Here is a 20,318-nt window from a genome sequence, read left to right on the forward strand (position 1 = left end):
GGAGTAAGCCACATCATGATGGCTTCCATAGCTGTATTGACATCTGGGTATATGACAATTAGGAAGACAGGGACAGTAATAAATCCCTATATTCTCATTGGGGTGATGGTTGTTACCAACAGCCCGGTCCCCGTATCCGCTGCTGATAATTTGCTAAGGATATACAGATACAGTCCTATGAAAAAGTTTGGGCACCCCTATTAATCTTAATCATTTTTTGTTCTAAATATTTTGGTGTTTGCAACAGCCATTTCAGTTTGATATATCTAATAACTGATGGACACAGTAATATTTCAGGATTGAAATGAGGTTTATTGTACTAACAGAAAATGTGCAATATGCATTAAACCAAAATTTGACCGGTGCGAAAGTATGGGCACCCTTATCATTTTATTGATTTGAATTCCCCTAACTACTTTTTACTGACTTACTGAAGCACAAAATTGGTTTTGTAACCTCAGTGAGCTTTGACCTTCATAACCAGATGTATCCAATCATAAGAAAAGGTATTTAAGGTGGCCAATTGCAAGTTGTTCTCCTATTTGAATCTCCTCTGAAGAGTGGCATCATGGGCTACTCAAAACAACTCTCAAATGATCTGAAAACAAAGATTGTTCAACATAGTTGTTCAGGGGAAGCATACAAAAAGTTGTCTCAGAGATTTAACCTGTCAGTTTCCACTGTGAGGAACATAGTAAGGAAATGGAAGACCACAGGGACAGTTCTTGTTAAGCCCAGAAGTGGCAGGCCAAGAAAAATATCAGAAAGGCAGAGAAGAAGAATGGTGAGAACAGTCAAGGACAATCCACAGACCACCTCCAAAGAGCTGCAGCATCATCTTGCTGCAGATGGTGTCACTGTGCATCGGTCAACTATACAGCGCACTTTGCACAAATAGAAGCTGTATGGGAGAGTGATGAGAAAGAAGCCATTTCTGCACGTACGCCACAAATAGAGTTGCCTGAGGTATGAAAAAGCACATTTGGACAAGGCAGCTTCATTTTGGAAACAAAAATTGAGTTGTTTGGTTATAAAAAAAAGGCGTTATGCATGGCGTCCAAAAAGAAACAGCATTCCAAGAAAAACACATGCTACCCACTGTAAAATTTGGTGGAGGTTCCATCATGCTTTGGGGCTGTGTGGCCAATGCCGGCATCGGGAATCTTGTTAAAGTTGAGGGTTGCATGGATTCCACTCAGTATCAGCAGATTCTTGAGAATAATGTTCAAGAATCAGTGACGAAGTTGAAGTTACGCCGGGGATGGATATTTCAGCAAGACAATGATCCAAAACACCGCTCCAAATCCTCAGGCATTCATGCAGAGGAACAATTACAATGTTCTGGAATGGCCATCCCAGTCCCCAGACCTGAATATCATTGAACATCTGTGGGATGATTTGAAGCGGGCTGTCCATGCTCGGCGACCATTTAACTTAACTGAACTTAAATTGTTTGTCCAAAATACCTTTATCCAGGATCCAGGAACTGATTAAAATCTACAGGAAGCGACTAGAGGCTGTTATCTTTGCAAAAGGAGGATCTACTAAATATTAATGTCACTTTTCTGTTGAGGTGCCCATATTTTTGCACCGGTCAAATTTTGGTTTAATGCATATTGCACATTTTCTGTTAGTACAATAAACCTCATTTCAATCCTGAAATATTACTGTGTCCATCAGTTATTAGATATATCAAACTGAAATAGCTGTTGCAAACTCCAAAATATTTAGAACAAAAAATGATTAAGATTAGTAGGGGTGCCCAAACTTTTTCATAGGACTGTACATTCATTCGGAGTTAATGGGTTAAACATTTTAATATAAAATATTATCGTTGGGTTGGTCAAGTGGCTACCCAAGGTACATCTTCATAGTGTCCAGTGACGCTCCGTCTCGCCGCTTCCATCTCTTTCCTCCTGTCAACAGCCCTCCCCTCCCCTCACTTCCTGTCCACTCCCGTCACTACACCCCTCCCCGTCATACTTACCTTCCTTCCTACCTCCCTCCTAACAAGTGCGTACAGTAATTATTCACCTCAGGTATGCACAATAGACTTCCCGAGTGATTGTGGACTATTGCGCATGCGCAAGCTGCCTGGCAATGACACGAAGATGGTTGCTGGCAGTGAAGTGGGCGGTCTAACTAGGGAATAAGGGAGGGGGAGTGTTTAGAAAGGGAGGGGGTCACAGAGTGTGAGAGGGAGGAGAAGTGAGGCATTCTGGAACTTGTAGGAAACATAGAAGAGGAAGTTATGGTTGTAAACAAATGCAGAGGATTCAATGAGCTCACTGAGAACCCCAGAAAACACTCAAAACACTGCTAAAGATATTTGGTGGCATTTATTAACCCATTAATAGCATTACCAGACCTTTTTCGAAAAAACCACTTTAATTTATGACCAACCAGATCAGTCCTCTCTACGCCAAGCTGATGAGATGCAAATACATCGAAACAGCTGTCCTTGGCTGAGAAAACTGTATCTGATATAATCCCAACATCATTGCAAACAAAGGCCTCTGAGAAGGTCGGCATGATGTTAAAGGGAGCGCCCTCTATAGGTGTGTTTGACTGAGACTCTGTCTTCCTAATTACATCATGGAAGTTAGACTTGCACATTCTCAGTCAGCGCCCTCTATTGGTGTGCATACTTGAGGCACTGACATCCTAATTACATCATGGAAGTCAGATTTGCATATTCTTCCCACCAACCAGATGTATTAATATATATGGCAATCTATTAAAGATTTGCTAGTGATCCTGTGTTGTCATAGCTTCCAAAGCTACTAAAATGGGGTTATGCTTTTGTGCGCTCTGCTAGTCAGATGTCTGACTGCTGCTCCCTCTCCCCTCTCACAGCAGGAGTTTTACACACAGGCTGAGGAACTTTAACATGATCTCTTCTTACAATTTACAATCTTACTGCGGTTGCATCTCCCTCCTCCCCCATAATATTTGATGTTTCATGCTGGACAGATTTTAGGTGATCAAACCGGTTTGTGATCTTTCTAAGGAAGATATGACTTTCCCCTAAGGCTAATACCCCACATAGTGGGCTGCAGCCAAAAAGCACTGAGGAAAAAAACACAGTGGCAAAGGAAAGTGATTTTTCCTGCAGTTCTTTTCATAGAAATTCCGCAGAGGTTTCCTCGGAGCACTTTCTGCTTTAATCATACCTATCGGGAAACCTCTGGCAATGCGGTTTGCTGCGATTTCCAAAACCATGGCTTGATAAAAGTAACGTATCAGTCTGAATTAGTTAGCTTCATTCACCCCCCAATGTATTAGTTTTGTCTGCTCCGTTCCTTTAAGTTTTCTCCATGGCCACTTTATTGATAACAATCCAGTGTTGCGCTTCTGGTATAAACCTCATTAAACTCCGACAGAGCTGGACTTCATTTTATGGGTTACTGGTCTGTGTTTTCCTATCTGATCACTGAAGTCTTAATTTTACAAATAAATGATTTTTTTTCCCCCGTTGGCTCCGTAGCGTTATCTTCTACTTTCTCATTCATTCCGAGTTTCCTGGGATTTACTTGGCTTGTTCTTGGTCGGCTGCGCTGTGAGAACCTATATCAAGTTAGGCAAAGTATGAAATATGACTTTAATGGTTGACTTGTTGTTTGGTCTAGCTTATAATTCTATATCCCTAGCCCACGTTGTATATCATCATGCTCACGTATAAGCGTTATGCAAGCAGCGAGGCTTTGTTCATGACAGTGGAGACCATTAGTGAGAGCACAAATGATGCAAACCATTGCTCTGGTGTATCGAAGGGTTAATAAACGCACTTGTATTTGTAAATATTTATACTACCGCCATATCTTAAGGCCTGTTTCACATCTTGGGGACCCCTTGGGGACCCCTCCGAACAGAAACCTATACGGATTAAAAAGCGGTTACCTAAAGGAAACCCGTGGACCCCATAAACTATAATGGGGTTCATGTGGTTTCCACTAAGTACTGCTTGCACTGCACAGGACATTACATGGCGCAATACTGAAATACAATGTCATACAAAAAATAAGCCCTCATATACTTCTGTGCATGGAAAAATATACAGGCTTTTGGAAGGTAGGGGTGAAAAAAAATCAAAACTCCAAAAGGTGAACTGGCTATGTAAGAAGGGGTTAAAGATAAATCATTAATTTTAGATTGGCGTGGGTCTGACTGTCACGACCCTTAGATTAGCTGTTTGGAGCGTGCAGATCCCGGCATTGTTCACATGCCAAGCGCTTCTCAGTTGTTATACTTTTAGCAGCACAAGATATGGGTACTGAGCAATGTCCTATTCAAATCTAAAAGTACAGCGAATGCGCGGCGCGGCGCCCAGCATGTAATAGGAAACAGCTGATATGGGGGTGTCCAAACAGTTGGACCCTTGCCAATCTAAAAGTGATGGGCTATCTTTAACCTTTTTGCAACCCTAGACTACCGGAGGTGTTAACATTACTGCCATAGACCACTAGGGATATTATCATTAACCCCTTTCAGGACCTTAGAGGTTACTATTATACCTTCACTGATTGAAACTATTAGGGATGTCACCATTAAGGCCTCATTCACATCTGCATTGGTAATCTGTTTAGGGGAGTCCGCATGGGGACCCCTCCGAATGGACTACTGAATGCATTGGAACGCACAAGGACCCCATAGACTATAATGGGGTCCGTGTGCTTTCTGCACGGTCTCCGCACAAGTCATGTGGATAGGAAAGTAGATCATGAACTACTTTTGTGTCTGCATGTTCCGTGCGGAGACCATGCAGAGAGCACATGGACCCCATTATAGTCTATGGAGTCCATGTCCTTTCACTGTACACTGCTTGCCATTGCGTTCGGTAGTCTGTTCGGGTGGCTCCATGTGGACTACCCCGAACGGATTTCCAACGCAGATGTGAACAAGGCCTAACCCTTTCACAATCCGAGATGGGATGTGGCCATTATGCACTTTTTGTAAACCCCTTTCACTGCCTTAGACAACCATATATGTTACTACTACACCTTTAGTGCTCGAAACTAGCTGGAATGTTATCAATGATCCCTATTCTGTCATATTGCACCAAAAATGTTCTTGTGAACCCCTTCATTGTCCTAGATCTCTGCTCCTCCTCCTCACTGGCCCCACTTTGCCTTCTCCTATCAGCACCATCAGAGAGCCGCTGCATAAAGCATCCCTCAGTCTGGAGGCCCCGAATCGACTACCCAAAGGCTGTGAATGACAATACTTGAGCTTGTCACATCAGCTATGAATTATAATCCCTCCAACTCTCCTCCTGGGCTGGTGCACTGCTGAGGGGGCCTGCAGGGTACCTGATGGTGGTGATAGTGGTTTCTTCCAAGCACATCCAAGTTGAGGTCAGCCTTCCTCAGCCTAATGGGAATTGGAGTGCCCATGTTGGTCATGATAATAAGACTCAGGAGACACGCGGTTTGCAAGAACACGGTAACTTGTAACTTTACTTGAGATAGAACACAGCAAAAGAGCATCAATGTATGGAATTTCCTGCAGTGCTTACCACTGTGAGTTGAGGCTGAGTACACCCATTGCCAGTACTTCCTTGCTAAGGCCCCATGTGCAGCAAAAAAGCGCTGCAGGAAAAACTGCAGTGACCACGAATCGCGGTTCTTCCTGCAGCGCTTTAGACAGAAAGTTGCCAGTTGCAATTATACCGCCAGCATTTCCATAGGTAGAATTGACATGCACGTGTGTCCACAGCGCGGTTTTTACCGCAACATGGGCATGGGATTCGTTAGAATCCCATCCACTTTGCCCTCACTGTAAAACGCTGCGATTTTCTCCCAAACCCAAATCCCTAAGGCTGTCTTTGCTTTTCTTTGTAGCACTTTCTCTCAAAAAAAGTCCTAAAAATGTCTCTATACCCACTGCGGGGTGTAGGTGAACAGGGTGCCCAGTCTAGCCTGCGGACCAGGCTAGGTCATTGCACTGATCAGTTACAGGAGCAATCTTCTTCTTCCTCAAGTCTTTTACTTGGGCGCAGTCTGGACTGGCTGGTTAATCTCCAGGCCAGTTAGGGCTCTAGCTCGTTCTCACTGCTCTTGGCACTTCCTTACTTCTTCAAGGACTAGAGGAATCTCTTGGTCCTTTGCTCAGAACTTACTACTTGGGCCATCAAATATGAGAAGATATAGGTGGCAGATGTGCCTGCAGAAAGGGCCATGCACCTCCTTCTTGTGTCCACCCCAGTAATGGCAGAGCCTTCCAGTTGATCCACCATCACAGCTCTGCTACATTGTCCTTCTGCAGGAAATGACACTATTACCTTCTTAATGCAATCCACGGAAAACAAACAAAGAAATGATCGACTTCATAAAGATTGTGTTCTGTTCTGCAGCCTCGTACTGAGGCGCGGCGCTGAGATGGGGTTAAACGCCTCCAATGATGGCTTGAATAAGAACCACGTTTCGTTTTATCTTTAGATTGCGTCTGTTTCTACACCTGCTGATACATTGTGTTCCCTTGTTTACAAATATTTTTGTTCTCGTATCCATCTGCCCTTAATACCAGTTATGTTTTATTAGCTCAGAAAACATTTCGTGCCATGGGGTGTTATACAGCAGCCCAAAATATCATGCAAAGGTTTTAGTTTAGTTAAAAAAATGAAATATTATCTCTTTTTATGTAGATTGTGAGCCCCATATAGGAATCACAATGTACATATTTTTCCCTATCAGTGTGTCTTTGTAGAATGGGAGGAAATCCACACAAACAAGGGGAGAACATACAAACTCCTTGCAGATATAGTTCCTGGCAAGATTTGAACCCAGGACTCCAGCGCTGCAAGGCTACAGTGCTAACCACTGAGCCACCGTGTTGCCCCTTTTCTGAACTGTTAGTATTAGGCACCACCCCCTGTGCCTACATCACTTCCTGTGACTGTGTATTAGGCACAACCCCTGTGTTCATGTCACTTCCTGTTACTTTTAGTTTCAGATACCACTAACACTTCTTGTGACTATTATTGTTAGGCAGAACCTCTGTCTAAGTCACACCTCTCTAGAGTGATTCTGGGGATTAGTAGTAAGTAAAATCTGCAAGCCATCTTTGCAAGCTTGGGCTATAGCTGGGGTAACGTTTAGTGAAGATCATTGCCGTTAGCTGTTTGTGACACCAATAACGTCCCCTCTGATAACTATTTTGTTACACAGGTGGTGGCGGTAGTTAGGCAGGTATGGTTTTATTGCAAACTAATAGTGGAATGGTGACTAGTGATTACTTTTTTTCACTATTCTATCAAGCTCACAATAATGATGTTACAGTGTTGTAATAATAATATACATAGTGGTGTCACAGTACAGGCATAATGTACGTAGTGATGTCACAATACAGGAACAATCCACACATTGATGTCACAGTACAGAGATAATACACACAGTGATGTCACAGTACAGGGATAATATACACAGTGGTGTCACAGTACAGGGGTAATACATACAGTGATGTCATAGTACAGGGATAATACACACAGTGATGTCACAGTACAGGGATAATACACACAGTGATGTCACAGTACAGGGATAATACACACAGTGATGTCACAGTACAGGGATAATACACACAGTGATGTCACAGTACAGGGATAATACACACAGTGATGTCACAGTACAGAGATGATACACGCAGTGATGTCACAGTACAGGGATAATACACGCAGTGATGTCACAGTACAGAGATGATACACGCAGTGATGTCACAGTACAGGGATAATACACGCAGTGATGTCACAGTACAGGGATAATACACACAGTGATGTCACAGTACAGGGATAATACACACAGTGATGTCACAGTACAGGGATAATACACGCAGTGATGTCACAGTACAGAGATGATACACGCAGTGATGTCACAGTACAGGGATAATACACACAGTGATGTCACAGTACAGGAGATAATACACACAGTGATGTCACAGTACAGAGATAATACACACAGTGATGTCACAGTACAGGGATAATACACACAGTGATGTCACAGTACAGGGATAATACACACAGTGATGTCACAGTACAAGGATAATACACACAGTGATGTCACAGTACAAGGATAATACACACAGTGATGTCACAGTACAGGGATAATACACACAGTGATGTCACAGTACAGGGACAATACACACAGTGATGTCACAGTACAGGGATAATACACACAGTGATGTCACAGTACAGGATAATACACACAGTGATATCACAGTACAGGGATAATACACACAGTGTTGTCACAGTACAGGGATAATATACACAGTGATGTCACAGTACAGAGATAATACACACAGTGATGTCACAGTACAGGGATAATACACACAGTGATGTCACAGTACAGGGATAATACACACAGTGATGTCACAGTACAAGGATAATACACACAGTGATGTCACAGTACAGGGATAATACACACAGTGATGTCACAGTACAAGGATAATACACACAGTGATGTCACAGTACAGGGATAATACACACAGTGATGTCACAGTACAGGGACAATACACACAGTGATGTCACAGTACAGGGATAATACACACAGTGATGTCACAGTACAGAGATAATACACACAGTGATGTCACAGTACAGGGATAATACACACAGTGATGTCACAGTACAGAGATAATACACACAGTGATGTCACAGTACAGAGATAATACACACAGTGATGTCACAGTACAGAGATAATACACACAGTGATGTCACAGTACAGAGATAATACACACAGTGATGTCACAGTACAGGGATAATACACACAGTGATGTCACAGTACAGAGATAATGCACACAGTGATGTCACAGTAAAGAGATTATGTAGACAAAATGTATAATGCATGGATGTTACAACACAATACATTATTCCTCTGAGAAGGGATAATGCACACAATCATGGTAAACATGGCGCTTCATTGTAACAATCATACAGTCCTATGAAAAAGTTTGGGCACCCCTATTAATCTTAATCATTTTTAGTTCTAAATATTTTGGTGTTTATAACAGCCATTTCAGTTTGATATATCTAATAACTGATGGACACAGTAATATTTCAGGATTGAAATGAGGTTTATTGTACTAACAGAAAATGTGCAATATGCATTAAACCAAAATTTGACCGGTGCAAAAGTATGGGCACCTCAACAGAAAAGTGACATTAATATTTAGTAGATCCTCCTTTTGCAAAGATAACAGCCTCTAGTCGCTTCCTGTAGCTTTTAATCAGTTCCTGGATCCTGGATAAAGGTATTTTGGACAAACAATTCAAGTTCAGTTAAGTTAGATGGTCGCCGAGCATGGACAGCCCGCTTCAAATCATCCCACAGATGTTCAATGATATTCAGGTCTGGGGACTGGGATGGCCATTCCAGAACATTGTAATTGTTCCTCTGCATGAATGCCTGAGGATTTGGAGCGGTGTTTTGGATCATTGTCTTGCTGAAATATCCATCCCCGGCGTAACTTCAACTTCGTCACTGATTCTTGAACATTATTCTCAAGAATCTGCTGATACTGAGTGGAATCCATGCGACCCTCAACTTTAACAAGATTCCCGGTACCGGCATTGGCCACACAGCCCCAAAGCATGATGGAACCTCCACCAAATTTTACAGTGGGTAGCATGTGTTTTTCTTGGAATGCTGTTTCTTTTTGGACGCCATGCATGACGCCTTTTTTTATAACCAAACAACTCAATTTTTGTTTCCAAAATGAAGCTGCCTTGTCCAAATGTGCTTTTTCATACCTCAGGCAACTCTAATTGTGGCGTACGTGCAGAATCGGCTTCTTTCTCATCACTCTCCCATACAGCTTCTATTTGTGCAAAGTGCGCTGTATTGTTGACCGATGCACAGTGACACCATCTGCAGCAAGATGATGCTGCAGCTCTTTGGAGGTGGTCTGTGGATTGTCCTTGACTGTTCTCACCATTCTTCTTCTCTGCCTTTCTGATATTTTTCTTGGCCTGCCACTTCTGGGCTTAACAAGAACTGTCCCTGTGGTCTTCCATTTCCTTACTATGTTCCTCACAGTGGAAACTGACAGGTTAAATCTCTGAGACAACTTTTTGTATCCTTCCCCTGAACAACTATGTTGAACAATCTTTGTTTTCAGATCATTTGAGAGTTGTTTTGAGTAGCCCATGATGCCACTCTTCAGAGGAGATTCAAATAGGAGATCAACTTGCAATTGGCCACCTTAAATACCTTTTCTTATGATTGGATACATCTGGCTATGAAGTTCAAAGCTCACTGAGGTTACAAAACCAATTTTGTGCTTCAGTAAGTCAGTAAAAAGTAGTTAGGGGAATTCAAATCAATAAAATGATAAGGGTGCCCATACTTTTGCACCGGTCAAATTTTGGTTTAATGCATATTACACATTTTCTGTTAGTACAATAAACCTCATTTCAATCCTGAAATATTACTGTGTCCATCAGTTATTAGATATATCAAACTGAAATGGCTGTTGCAAACACCAAAATATTTAGAACAAAAAATGATTAAGATTAATAGGGGTGCCCAAACTTTTTCATAGGACTGTATATACCAATAGTCTGAATTCATTTTCCATGTCCTTTTGGTATTAGGGTCATTCCTAACTGAACCTTATGTCTGAGTAGTAGATGATTTTGTTTTAGGTCCACAATGCTGAGCAGAATAATATTATATCTATTTGTAGGGTTGGAGCTCCAGATCTGCTCTTTTTCACATGATCCCTGTGAAAGTGTCACAGTCTTCTATTAGGTGCCCATGAGGAGGTGACACTGTCTGTACAACCTCCAAAACTGCAATTCAGGGAACTGTTCACTACATAACTTATATCTGTTCTTTGTAACATAAAATTGTATATCTCCCTATATTATAAAAATGAATTTCTGTCTGTCTGTCTGTCTGTCTGTCTGTCTGTGCTCTAATGCGAACCAAACGGCTGGACCGATCTTCACCAAATTTGGTACAGACATACTTCAGGTATCCGGGAAGGTTTAAGATGAGACTCCAACTCGCTCGGACGTACCGTTGCTGAGATACAGCATTTCAAACACAGTGCCCCCCCCCCCCCTTAGCCAATACAAACCTGCAAGTCTTTCACTCATATTCCAACTGCAATACACACGGTCACTCCACATGCACAATACAACACTGATATCCAAACTGAGATACACGCATCAGAGGATTAGATACACAGATCAGCACACAGTATCACACGCCAGAGGATTAGATACACGGGTCTGCACACAGTCCCACAAACCAGAGAATTAAATACGCGCTACTGCACACAGTTCCACACACTGAAGGATTTGATACGTACGTCTGCACACGGTTCCACATACCGAAGGATTAGATACAGGCATCTACACACAGTTCCACACTCCAGAGGATTAGATACGCGCGTCTGCACACATTTGTACACGCCATAGGATTAGATACACGCATCTGCACAGAGTACCACATGCCTTAGGATTAGATACGCGCGTCTGCACACAGTTGTACATGCCATAGGATTAGATACACGCGTCTTCACACAGTACCACATGCAGTAGGATTAGATACATGCGTCTACACACAGTTCCACACGCCGAAGGATTAGATACGCGCCTCTTCACACAATACCACACAGGGGAAGATTAGATACGTGTGTGTGCACACAGTACCACACTTTGGAGGATTAGATACATGCCTCTGCACACAGTACCACAAGCCAGAGAATTAGATACGCGTCTCAGCACACAGTACCACATGGGGGAGGATTAGATACGCACGTCTAAACACAGTACCACATGCGATAGGATTATATACGCGCGTCTGCACACAGTACCACATGCTGGGGGATTGGATACATGCGTCTACACACAGTTCCACACACTGTAGGATTAGATACGCACCTCTTCACACAATACCACACAGGGGAGGATTAGACACACGTGTCTTCACACAGTTGTACACGCCATAGGATTAGATACACGCGTCTTCACACAGTACCACATGCAGTAGGATTAGATACGCGCGTCTACACACAGTTCCACACGCCGAAGGATTAGATACGCGCCTCTTCACACAATACCACACAGGGGAGGATTAGATATGTGTGTGTGCACACAGTACCACACTTTGGAGGATTAGATACATGCCTCTGCACACAGTACCACAAGCCAGAGAATTAGATATGCATCTCAGCACACAGTACCACATGGGGGAGGATTAGATACGCACGTCTAAACACAGTACCACATGCGATAGGATTATATACGCGCGTCTGCACACAGTACCACATGCTGGGGGATTGGATACATGCGTCTACACACAGTTCCACACACTGTAGGATTAGATACGCACCTCTTCACACAATACCACACAGGGGAGGATTAGATACACGTGTCTTCACACAGTTGTACACGCCATAGGATTAGATACACGCGTCTTCACACAGTACCACATGCAGTAGGATTAGATACGCGCGTCTACACACAGTTCCACACGCCGAAGGATTAGATACGCGCCTCTTCACACAATACCACACAGGGGAGGATTAGATATGTGTGTGTGCACACAGTACCACACTTTGGAGGATTAGATACATGCCTCTGCACACAGTACCACAAGCCAGAGAATTAGATATGCATCTCAGCACACAGTACCACATGGGGGAGGATTAGATACGCACGTCTAAACACAGTACCACATGCGATAGGATTATATATGCGCGTCTGCACACAGTACCACATGCTGGGGGATTGGATACATGCGTCTACACACAGTTCCACACACTGTAGGATTAGATACGCACCTCTTCACACAATACCACACAGGGGAGGATTAGATACACGTGTCTTCACACAGTTGTACACGCCATAGGATTAGATACACGCGTCTTCACACAGTACCACATGCAGTAGGATTAGATACGCGCGTCTACACACAGTTCCACACGCCGAAGGATTAGATACGCGCCTCTTCACACAATACCACACAGGGGAGGATTAGATATGTGTGTGTGCACACAGTACCACACTTTGGAGGATTAGATACATGCCTCTGCACACAGTACCACAAGCCAGAGAATTAGATATGCATCTCAGCACACAGTATCACACGGGGGAGGATTAGATACGCGCGTCTACACACAGTACCACACGCCATAGGATTATATACGCACGTCTGCACACAGTACCACATGCCGGGGGATTGGATACACGCTTCTACACACAGTTCCACACACTGTAGGATTAGATACGCACCTCTTCACACAATACCACACAGGGGAGGATTAGATACACGTGTCTTCACACAGTTGTACACGCCATAGGATTAGATACACACGTCTGCACACAGTACCACATGCCGTAGGATTAGATACGCACGTCTACACACAGTACCACATGGGGAGGATTAGATACGCGCGTCTGCACACAGTACCACATGCCGTAGAATTAGATACGCGCGTCTACACACAGATCCACACTCCAGAAGATTAGATACGTGCGTCTGCACACAGTTGTACACGCCATAGGATTAGATACACACGTCTGCACAGAGTACCACATGCCGTAGGATTAGATACACACATCTACACACAGTTCCACACTCCAGAGGATTAGATACGCGCGTCTGCACACAGTTGTACACGCCATAGAATTAGATACACGCGTCTGAACACAGTACCACATGCAGTAGGATTAGATACGCGCCTCTTCACACAGTACCACACAGGGGAGGATTAGATACGTGTGTGCACACAGTATCACACTTTAGAGGATTAGATACATGCCTCTGCACACAGTACCACAAGCCAGAGAATTAGATACACGTCTCAGCACACAGTATCACACGGGGGAGGATTAGATACGCGCGTTTACACACAGTACCACATGCCGGGGGATTGGACACGCGCGTCTACACAGAGTTCCACACGCCGTAGGATTAGATACGCGCCTCTTCACACAATACCACACAGGGGAGGATTAGATACAGGCCTCTGCATACAGTACCACATGCCAGAGAATTAGATACGCGTCTCAGCACACAGTTCCACATGGGGGAGGATTAGATATGCGCATCTGCACACAGTACCACACGCCAGAGTCATTAGATACGCGCGTCTACACACAGTTTCACTTACTGGAGGATTAGATACGCGCCTCTTCACACAATATCACATGGGGAGGATTAGATATGTGCATCTGCACAAAGTACCACACCAACAAGGATTGGATACTTGCATCTAAACACAGTACTACACGGGGAAGGATTAGATACAGCTTTACTCCAGGTATCCATAACAACTAATCACAGGTTTTTCACTGACATTCAAAATGAGATACACATAATCACATGACGCTTATGGACATACACACAAACCACATACAAAATACTTCAGTGCAAAATTGGACAATTGTTATGGGGCCACTACACAAACATAACATGTAATATACCCGTGCGAAGCCGGTCCTCTATACTGTATATATGTGACATTATTTAGCGGTAGACAGCGAGAAAACTGGTATCAAATGAATAGCAGCACCCTGTAGGCTTTTTCTGCTTTGCAGCTCCATTTTCATGAAAATCAGTGTTCTATTCTTATGCAACTTAGCTGAAAGGGATATTAGGGGCAATTCTTCTGCTGGGGCTTCACTCTTAAGTCCAGATAACTACCCCTAAGTGCAGATAGGGTTAGTGGTGATAATACTTAAGGGGAGAGCATGGCCCCATCAGGAGAAGAAATTCTCCAAAAGCACGTTTCAGTGAATTTGCATAAGAACTAAATCCGGATTTTCATGATAATAGAGCAGAATATGAAAGTTTTGATACTGATTTTCCTGCTGACAGACTGCCTTAGACTGTTCCATATGGTAGTAACCTTAAAATAAGATGTTGGCTGCCTTCAGTTGGCTCCAGGTGGGACCTTTTTGATATGGATATACTGGTCTTAACATGCATTATAAAAGTCAGTCTCTCTGAACATATGTGACCACTCTAAACTCCAATCTAACCAATCTTTTACGAAACCAGTTCAATACAATATCTGTGTTAGGACTGTGCGGCAGGTGCGGCCAAGGTATCAGGGTCGCAGCCTGTTCCGGTGTAACTGCTTAGTCCAGCATGCATGGGGTTAATTCCCTTGCAGCCGATGGGCGTGGTTGGTCTGCTGACTGACAGTGGTGTCAACCTATCGGCGCCTGGCTTGGGCACCTGGGCTGGCTGATCGGACCCACCTTCCCTCTATTTAAGGAGACAGGTTTGGGCTGTCTGGTGCTTTAGCCTCAAATGCTATATGTGCATATCTGTGCAAGACACTATTTTAGCAGCTAGCTTCCCTAGTTAGGTAGGTAGAGAGAATCTCCACCCTTTTGGTTAAAATTGTGGGAAACCAGTCCCTTAGGCTCCATTCACACAGAGTAACGCCAGGCGTAATTTGTGTGTCTTTTACGGCCGTCATAAAATGTTTACATAGAGTTCTATACGAAAAGACGTCCGTAATTTACTGCCGTCATTTACAGCCGTCATTACAATGACGGCCGTAAATGACGGCCATCTTTTCCTATAGAACTCTATGTAAATGTTTTATGACGGCCGTAAAAGACACACAAATGGCGCCTGGCGTTACTCTGTGTGAATGCAGCCTTAGGGTGAATTCACACTGAGTAAACGCTAGCTTATTCTGAACGTAAAACACGTTCAGAATAAGCGGCGTCTAAAGCAGCTCCATTCATTTCTATGGGAGCGGGGATACGAGCGCTCCCATAGAAATGAATGGGCTGCTTCTTTCACTCCGAGCAGTCCCATTGAAGTGAATGGGGAGTGCCGGCGTATACGGCAAGCTCTGCTCATGCCGGAGCGTACACGCCGGCACTCCCCATTCACTTCAATGGGACTGCACGGAGTGAAAGAAGCAGCCCATTCATTTCTATGGGGAGCGCTCGTATCCCCGCTCCCATAGAAATGAATGGAGCTGCTTTAGACGCCGCTTATTCTGAACGTGTTTTACGTTCAGAATAAGCTAGCGTTTACTCAGTGTGAATGCACCCTAGGGTGCATTCACACTGAGTAAACGCTAGCTTATTTTGTAAAGTAAAATTACACTTGTAAATTTTGCTATCCCATTGACTTCAATGACATTTTACAGGCGTATTTTTTACACTTGTAAAAAAATATCATTGAAGTCAATGGGATAGCAAAATTTACAAGTGTAATTTTACTCTACAAAATAAGCTAGCGTTTACTCAGTGTGAATGCACCCTTAGGGTGCATTCAGACTACGTAACGCCGGGCGTGTATGAGAGCCGTACACGCCGGCATTACGGCAGACTGCCGAACACTTCCCATTCACTTCAATGGGAGCGCTCGTAAACGCCGCTGTTACGAGCGCTCCCATTGAAGTGAATGGGAAGTGTTCGGCAGTCTGCCGTAATGCCGGCGTGTACGGCTCTCATACACGCCCGGCGTTACGTAGTCTGAATGCACCCTTAGAGTTGTGGGAATCTCTCCTTTAGGGTGCATTCACACGATGTCTTTGATACATAAAGCATAGCTTATCACTTTGTGATATCATATCACAAAAAAAGATCATCTTTTAACACACATGTGGAAGTGTCCAGCCAAGTTGAAATGTATAGTACATCTATATGATATAACCTATGCCATGATAATCTTTGTTATTCAGATGAAATATACTTTTCTGTTTGGAATAGGTGGAGACCATTGGTGATGCATATTGTGTGGCAGCTGGACTTCACAGGAAGAGCAAAAGCCATGCCAAGCCCATTGCACTAATGGCTTTAAAGATGATGGAGCTATCCGAAGAAGTTCTTACTCCTGACGGGAGGCCCATTCAGGTACATTCATACTCAATGGCTATGACAGAGGATGTTGGGTCTTTAAAAATGCAAAATGGAAAGAAAATCTGTATGTGCAACTCCAAAATAAATACATAATAAAGGTTAGAAGTAATAGGAGGGTCCTGTTGGCTGTCAATCCTAAACCAGAGACAATGTAAGTGGGACCTTTGATGAGGCTAGGTTGGAGGTCGGCTGGATTGTTCAACATTATTGGTGGTTATTGCTATAAGATGAGGATTTGAAGAACATCCTTATCTTGCCTATATAGCCTCATATAGCCTATAGCCGAGGGAGGAGTCTAAAAACCCGATAGGTTCAGAGTTATGTCACATGAGGGCATGAGTTGGTTATCTACTAAACTTAAAGGATATTATTGTGGTGGTGACTGTATGGCGTATATCCGGTGAAGTAGTTTATAAGTTGTAAGAGTAAAGCGGCCATTTATGTAGCCCAATGTGATCGCCCAAATGGGGAAGACTAAAAGAGAAGTCAGGCGGCAATGAGGGATCATTATAACGACATAGTACATGACCGAGATACCCCTCTATCAAGACATGCCCTGATGGGGCACAATAAGGATCCATTGGGTTATAAATTTAGTGGCACCCAGTTGTATCAACTCCGAATAGAGGTGGAGATGGGCATAAGCGAATTCTACGAAAGGAATGCAGATGGATGTTAATCCAATTCAGGTCCAACTAATGGTTGTAATGAAAATTTATCATTTGGGTGCTTTTTATAAGCTCAATATTAGATCTATCTCGTTCTGTACATCATCACTTTATTTTCGAGGTCTGATATTATTTGGCAACCTCTGGCATTATTCATATGGATTCTTATAACTTCACCAGGTTTATTTTTCATTTGAGATTCTGCACTTACAGCTAGAGATTAACAAACTGCAATGTCACAAAAGTAATCCGAACCTGTCCAGCAAACAGAAACCGGACCGGGATCCTAAAACGTAGCTTTTAATGTAGCGTAATGTAAAATGACAAATTCATCAGCGTAAGAGAGCAAGCATGAAAACGACATGTAGCGCTCACGCATTTCAGAACTCAAGCTTCCATTGGCTATGACTAAGGAACTTTACGTTCTGAAATGTGTAAACGGTACATGTCGTCCTTCTTGCTTTCTTAAAGCTGCTTTGCATGTTGTCCATGGGACTTGCAGTCAGAAGATTGCAGGTTCAGGCCCCTTAGAAGGCTAATAAAATAGTTAAAAAAAAATAAATATAAAATTTTTAAAAAATATAAAAATACAAGAAAAAAATTGAATCACCCCCCCTTTCCTTAGATTTGAAATATAAGTAAATAAAAACAAACAAACCTATTATACATTCCCGTGTCCCAAAACGGGTGTTGTACAAACATAAAAATATTTTTCCCATACAGCAAATGGTGCTGCGGGAAAAAAATCAATAGAACCAACCTTCCCTTTTTTTTTATTCTGTATTGACGTCCATAAAAATTTGAATAAAACTGTCAAATCATCAGACATTCCCCAATATGGTATAAATAAAAAAGTGCATCAGACCTCGCAAAAAAAGACACCACACACGAAAATATAAAATAAGTTACGGGTGTCACAATAAGGCGACTCCAAACAAGCGCGCTTCTCTTGTCTTTCTGAATGTGCCCCCTCCCTATACTATTTGCTTTATGAAAACTTCAAATGACCTTCATCCCTTGTCCTCTGCCTGACCCCTTGAACGGTCTTTAACCTGTCTCTGACCTTCATCCACTTACAGTCATCTGCCCCCTCCTCTAACCCTTTGGGACTCTTACACATGTAGCAGAGGTAACCAGAATGTCTGCAATTGGTTAAACTGCTGCAACGTGATATCTTATCACAGAAAACAACCAAAAAAAACTATCAAAAGTCAAAATGTTTTTCAAATGGCTTTTTATTGTTTTTTGGTCATCGTCTTTGATAAGATATCATGCTTCAGCAGTTAACTCAATTGCAGAAGGTTTGGGTTAACATTGCTACAACTGTATAAATACATATATACTCGTGTTTCCAAATGCTCTTGATCTAGACCAGGGGTGCCCAATACGTCGATCGCGATCTACTGGTAGATCGCAAAGGACATATGGGTCGATCGCGGGATGCAGGGATCCCCGGTGTCTGCTTGTTCACAGTGCAGGCTGAGGGTCATCTCCGGACACTGGCAGGCGGGGCTGACGCAGCCCCAGCCTGCCAGTGTCCAGAGATAACTCTCAGCCTGCGCTGTGAAGAAGCAGACAGCGGGGATCCCTGGGCGGCCACAGAACGCCGCTGTCTCCTGCTCTCACGATCCGCCTGGCCCCACCCACATACACGCCCATCCCACCCACAAGCCCGCCCCGGCCCCGCCCTAGTAAATCTTTTGCTTTGGTCAGCTAATAAAGTAGCTCACATGCTGAAAAAGTGTGAGCACCCCTGATCTAGACAAATATTTGTGTACAGAAGATTCTAGCGAGCGACATATAGCATGCACTTTCTCTTCCTCGTTATAGGGGCAGAGTGTAGACCTGCCATGCAAGAGTGGCGGGAATACAGTTTCACATCTTAAAGGGATCCTATCATTAAAAGTCAATTTTTTGTCCCTATCACGTAGAAATAGCCTTAAGAAAGGCTATACTGTATGTCTCCTACCTTTAGATGTCTTCTCCAGGCTGCTGTTTGGTATATAATCCGGTTTTTGTCAGTATGCAAATGAGTTCTCTCGCAGCACTGGGGGTGCTTCTCACCGCTCAAACAACACTGGGGGCGTCCCCAATGCTGCGAGAGAACTCTCCAGCACTGCCTCCATCTTCTTCGGGATCGGGTCTTCTTCGTGTCTTCTTCCAGTGGTTGGCTTCAAACTTCTAGGCCTCGGTATTGTAAGGGGCCATTTTCTTGTGGCCAGCAGGCATGCGCAGTCGGCTTTGCCCTAGACCCGAGACTTAGAAGTTTGAAGCCACCGCCGGAAGAAGACATAGGGAGAGGCCGTCCTGAAGAAGATGGAGGCAGCACTGGAGAGTTCTCTTGTAGAATTAGGGATGTCCCTAGTGCTTTTTGAGTGCTGGGGCCCGCCCTCAGTGCTGTGAGAGACTTTCCTAAGACTATTCCTATGTTTTAGGGACAAAAGAATGACTTTTACTGATAGGATCCCTTTAAAGGTTTTACCTGTTCTTGATGAACTTTTATGGGTTTTTTTCCACATGGCAAGACCATTCCAGCTGTAGTGTTTGTATTGAACACATTGAAGTGCAAAATGTAGTAATAAATGAATTTGTTAACAAAACAAAGAACGCACCAAGAAGGAGTTGTTGGAACGCCATGGAACTTTCTCAGTGAGACTTTAAGGATGATTTATGTGAATATTTACTGTCAAAGGAGAAGGTTATTGGGTACACTGTACTATTGCATGGAGGCTCTAGTGCTCTGTTGGGTTTCCTCTTGCCTGTATACAAGATGACATATAGTTGGGTATGGCGTCATATTGGTTCCATATGGTGTCTTGCGG

At 43.4% G+C, this 20,318-nt stretch overlaps 1 protein-coding gene across 1 annotated transcript in view; it reads left to right on the plus strand.

The window, feature by feature from the left end:
- Window positions 1-20,318, plus strand: part of GUCY1A2 (guanylate cyclase 1 soluble subunit alpha 2) — a 137,602-nt gene that overhangs the window by 100,239 nt on the left and 17,045 nt on the right. The window contains exon 6 of the mRNA XM_075266123.1: window positions 16,679-16,822. Coding sequence (XP_075122224.1) covers window positions 16,679-16,822 — 144 coding nt within the window. The remainder of the gene's footprint in view (window positions 1-16,678; window positions 16,823-20,318) is intronic.

This window comes from Leptodactylus fuscus, chromosome 2 (genome assembly GCF_031893055.1).
Source record: "Leptodactylus fuscus isolate aLepFus1 chromosome 2, aLepFus1.hap2, whole genome shotgun sequence".
In the NCBI taxonomy this organism is placed as follows: domain Eukaryota; kingdom Metazoa; phylum Chordata; class Amphibia; order Anura; family Leptodactylidae; genus Leptodactylus; species Leptodactylus fuscus.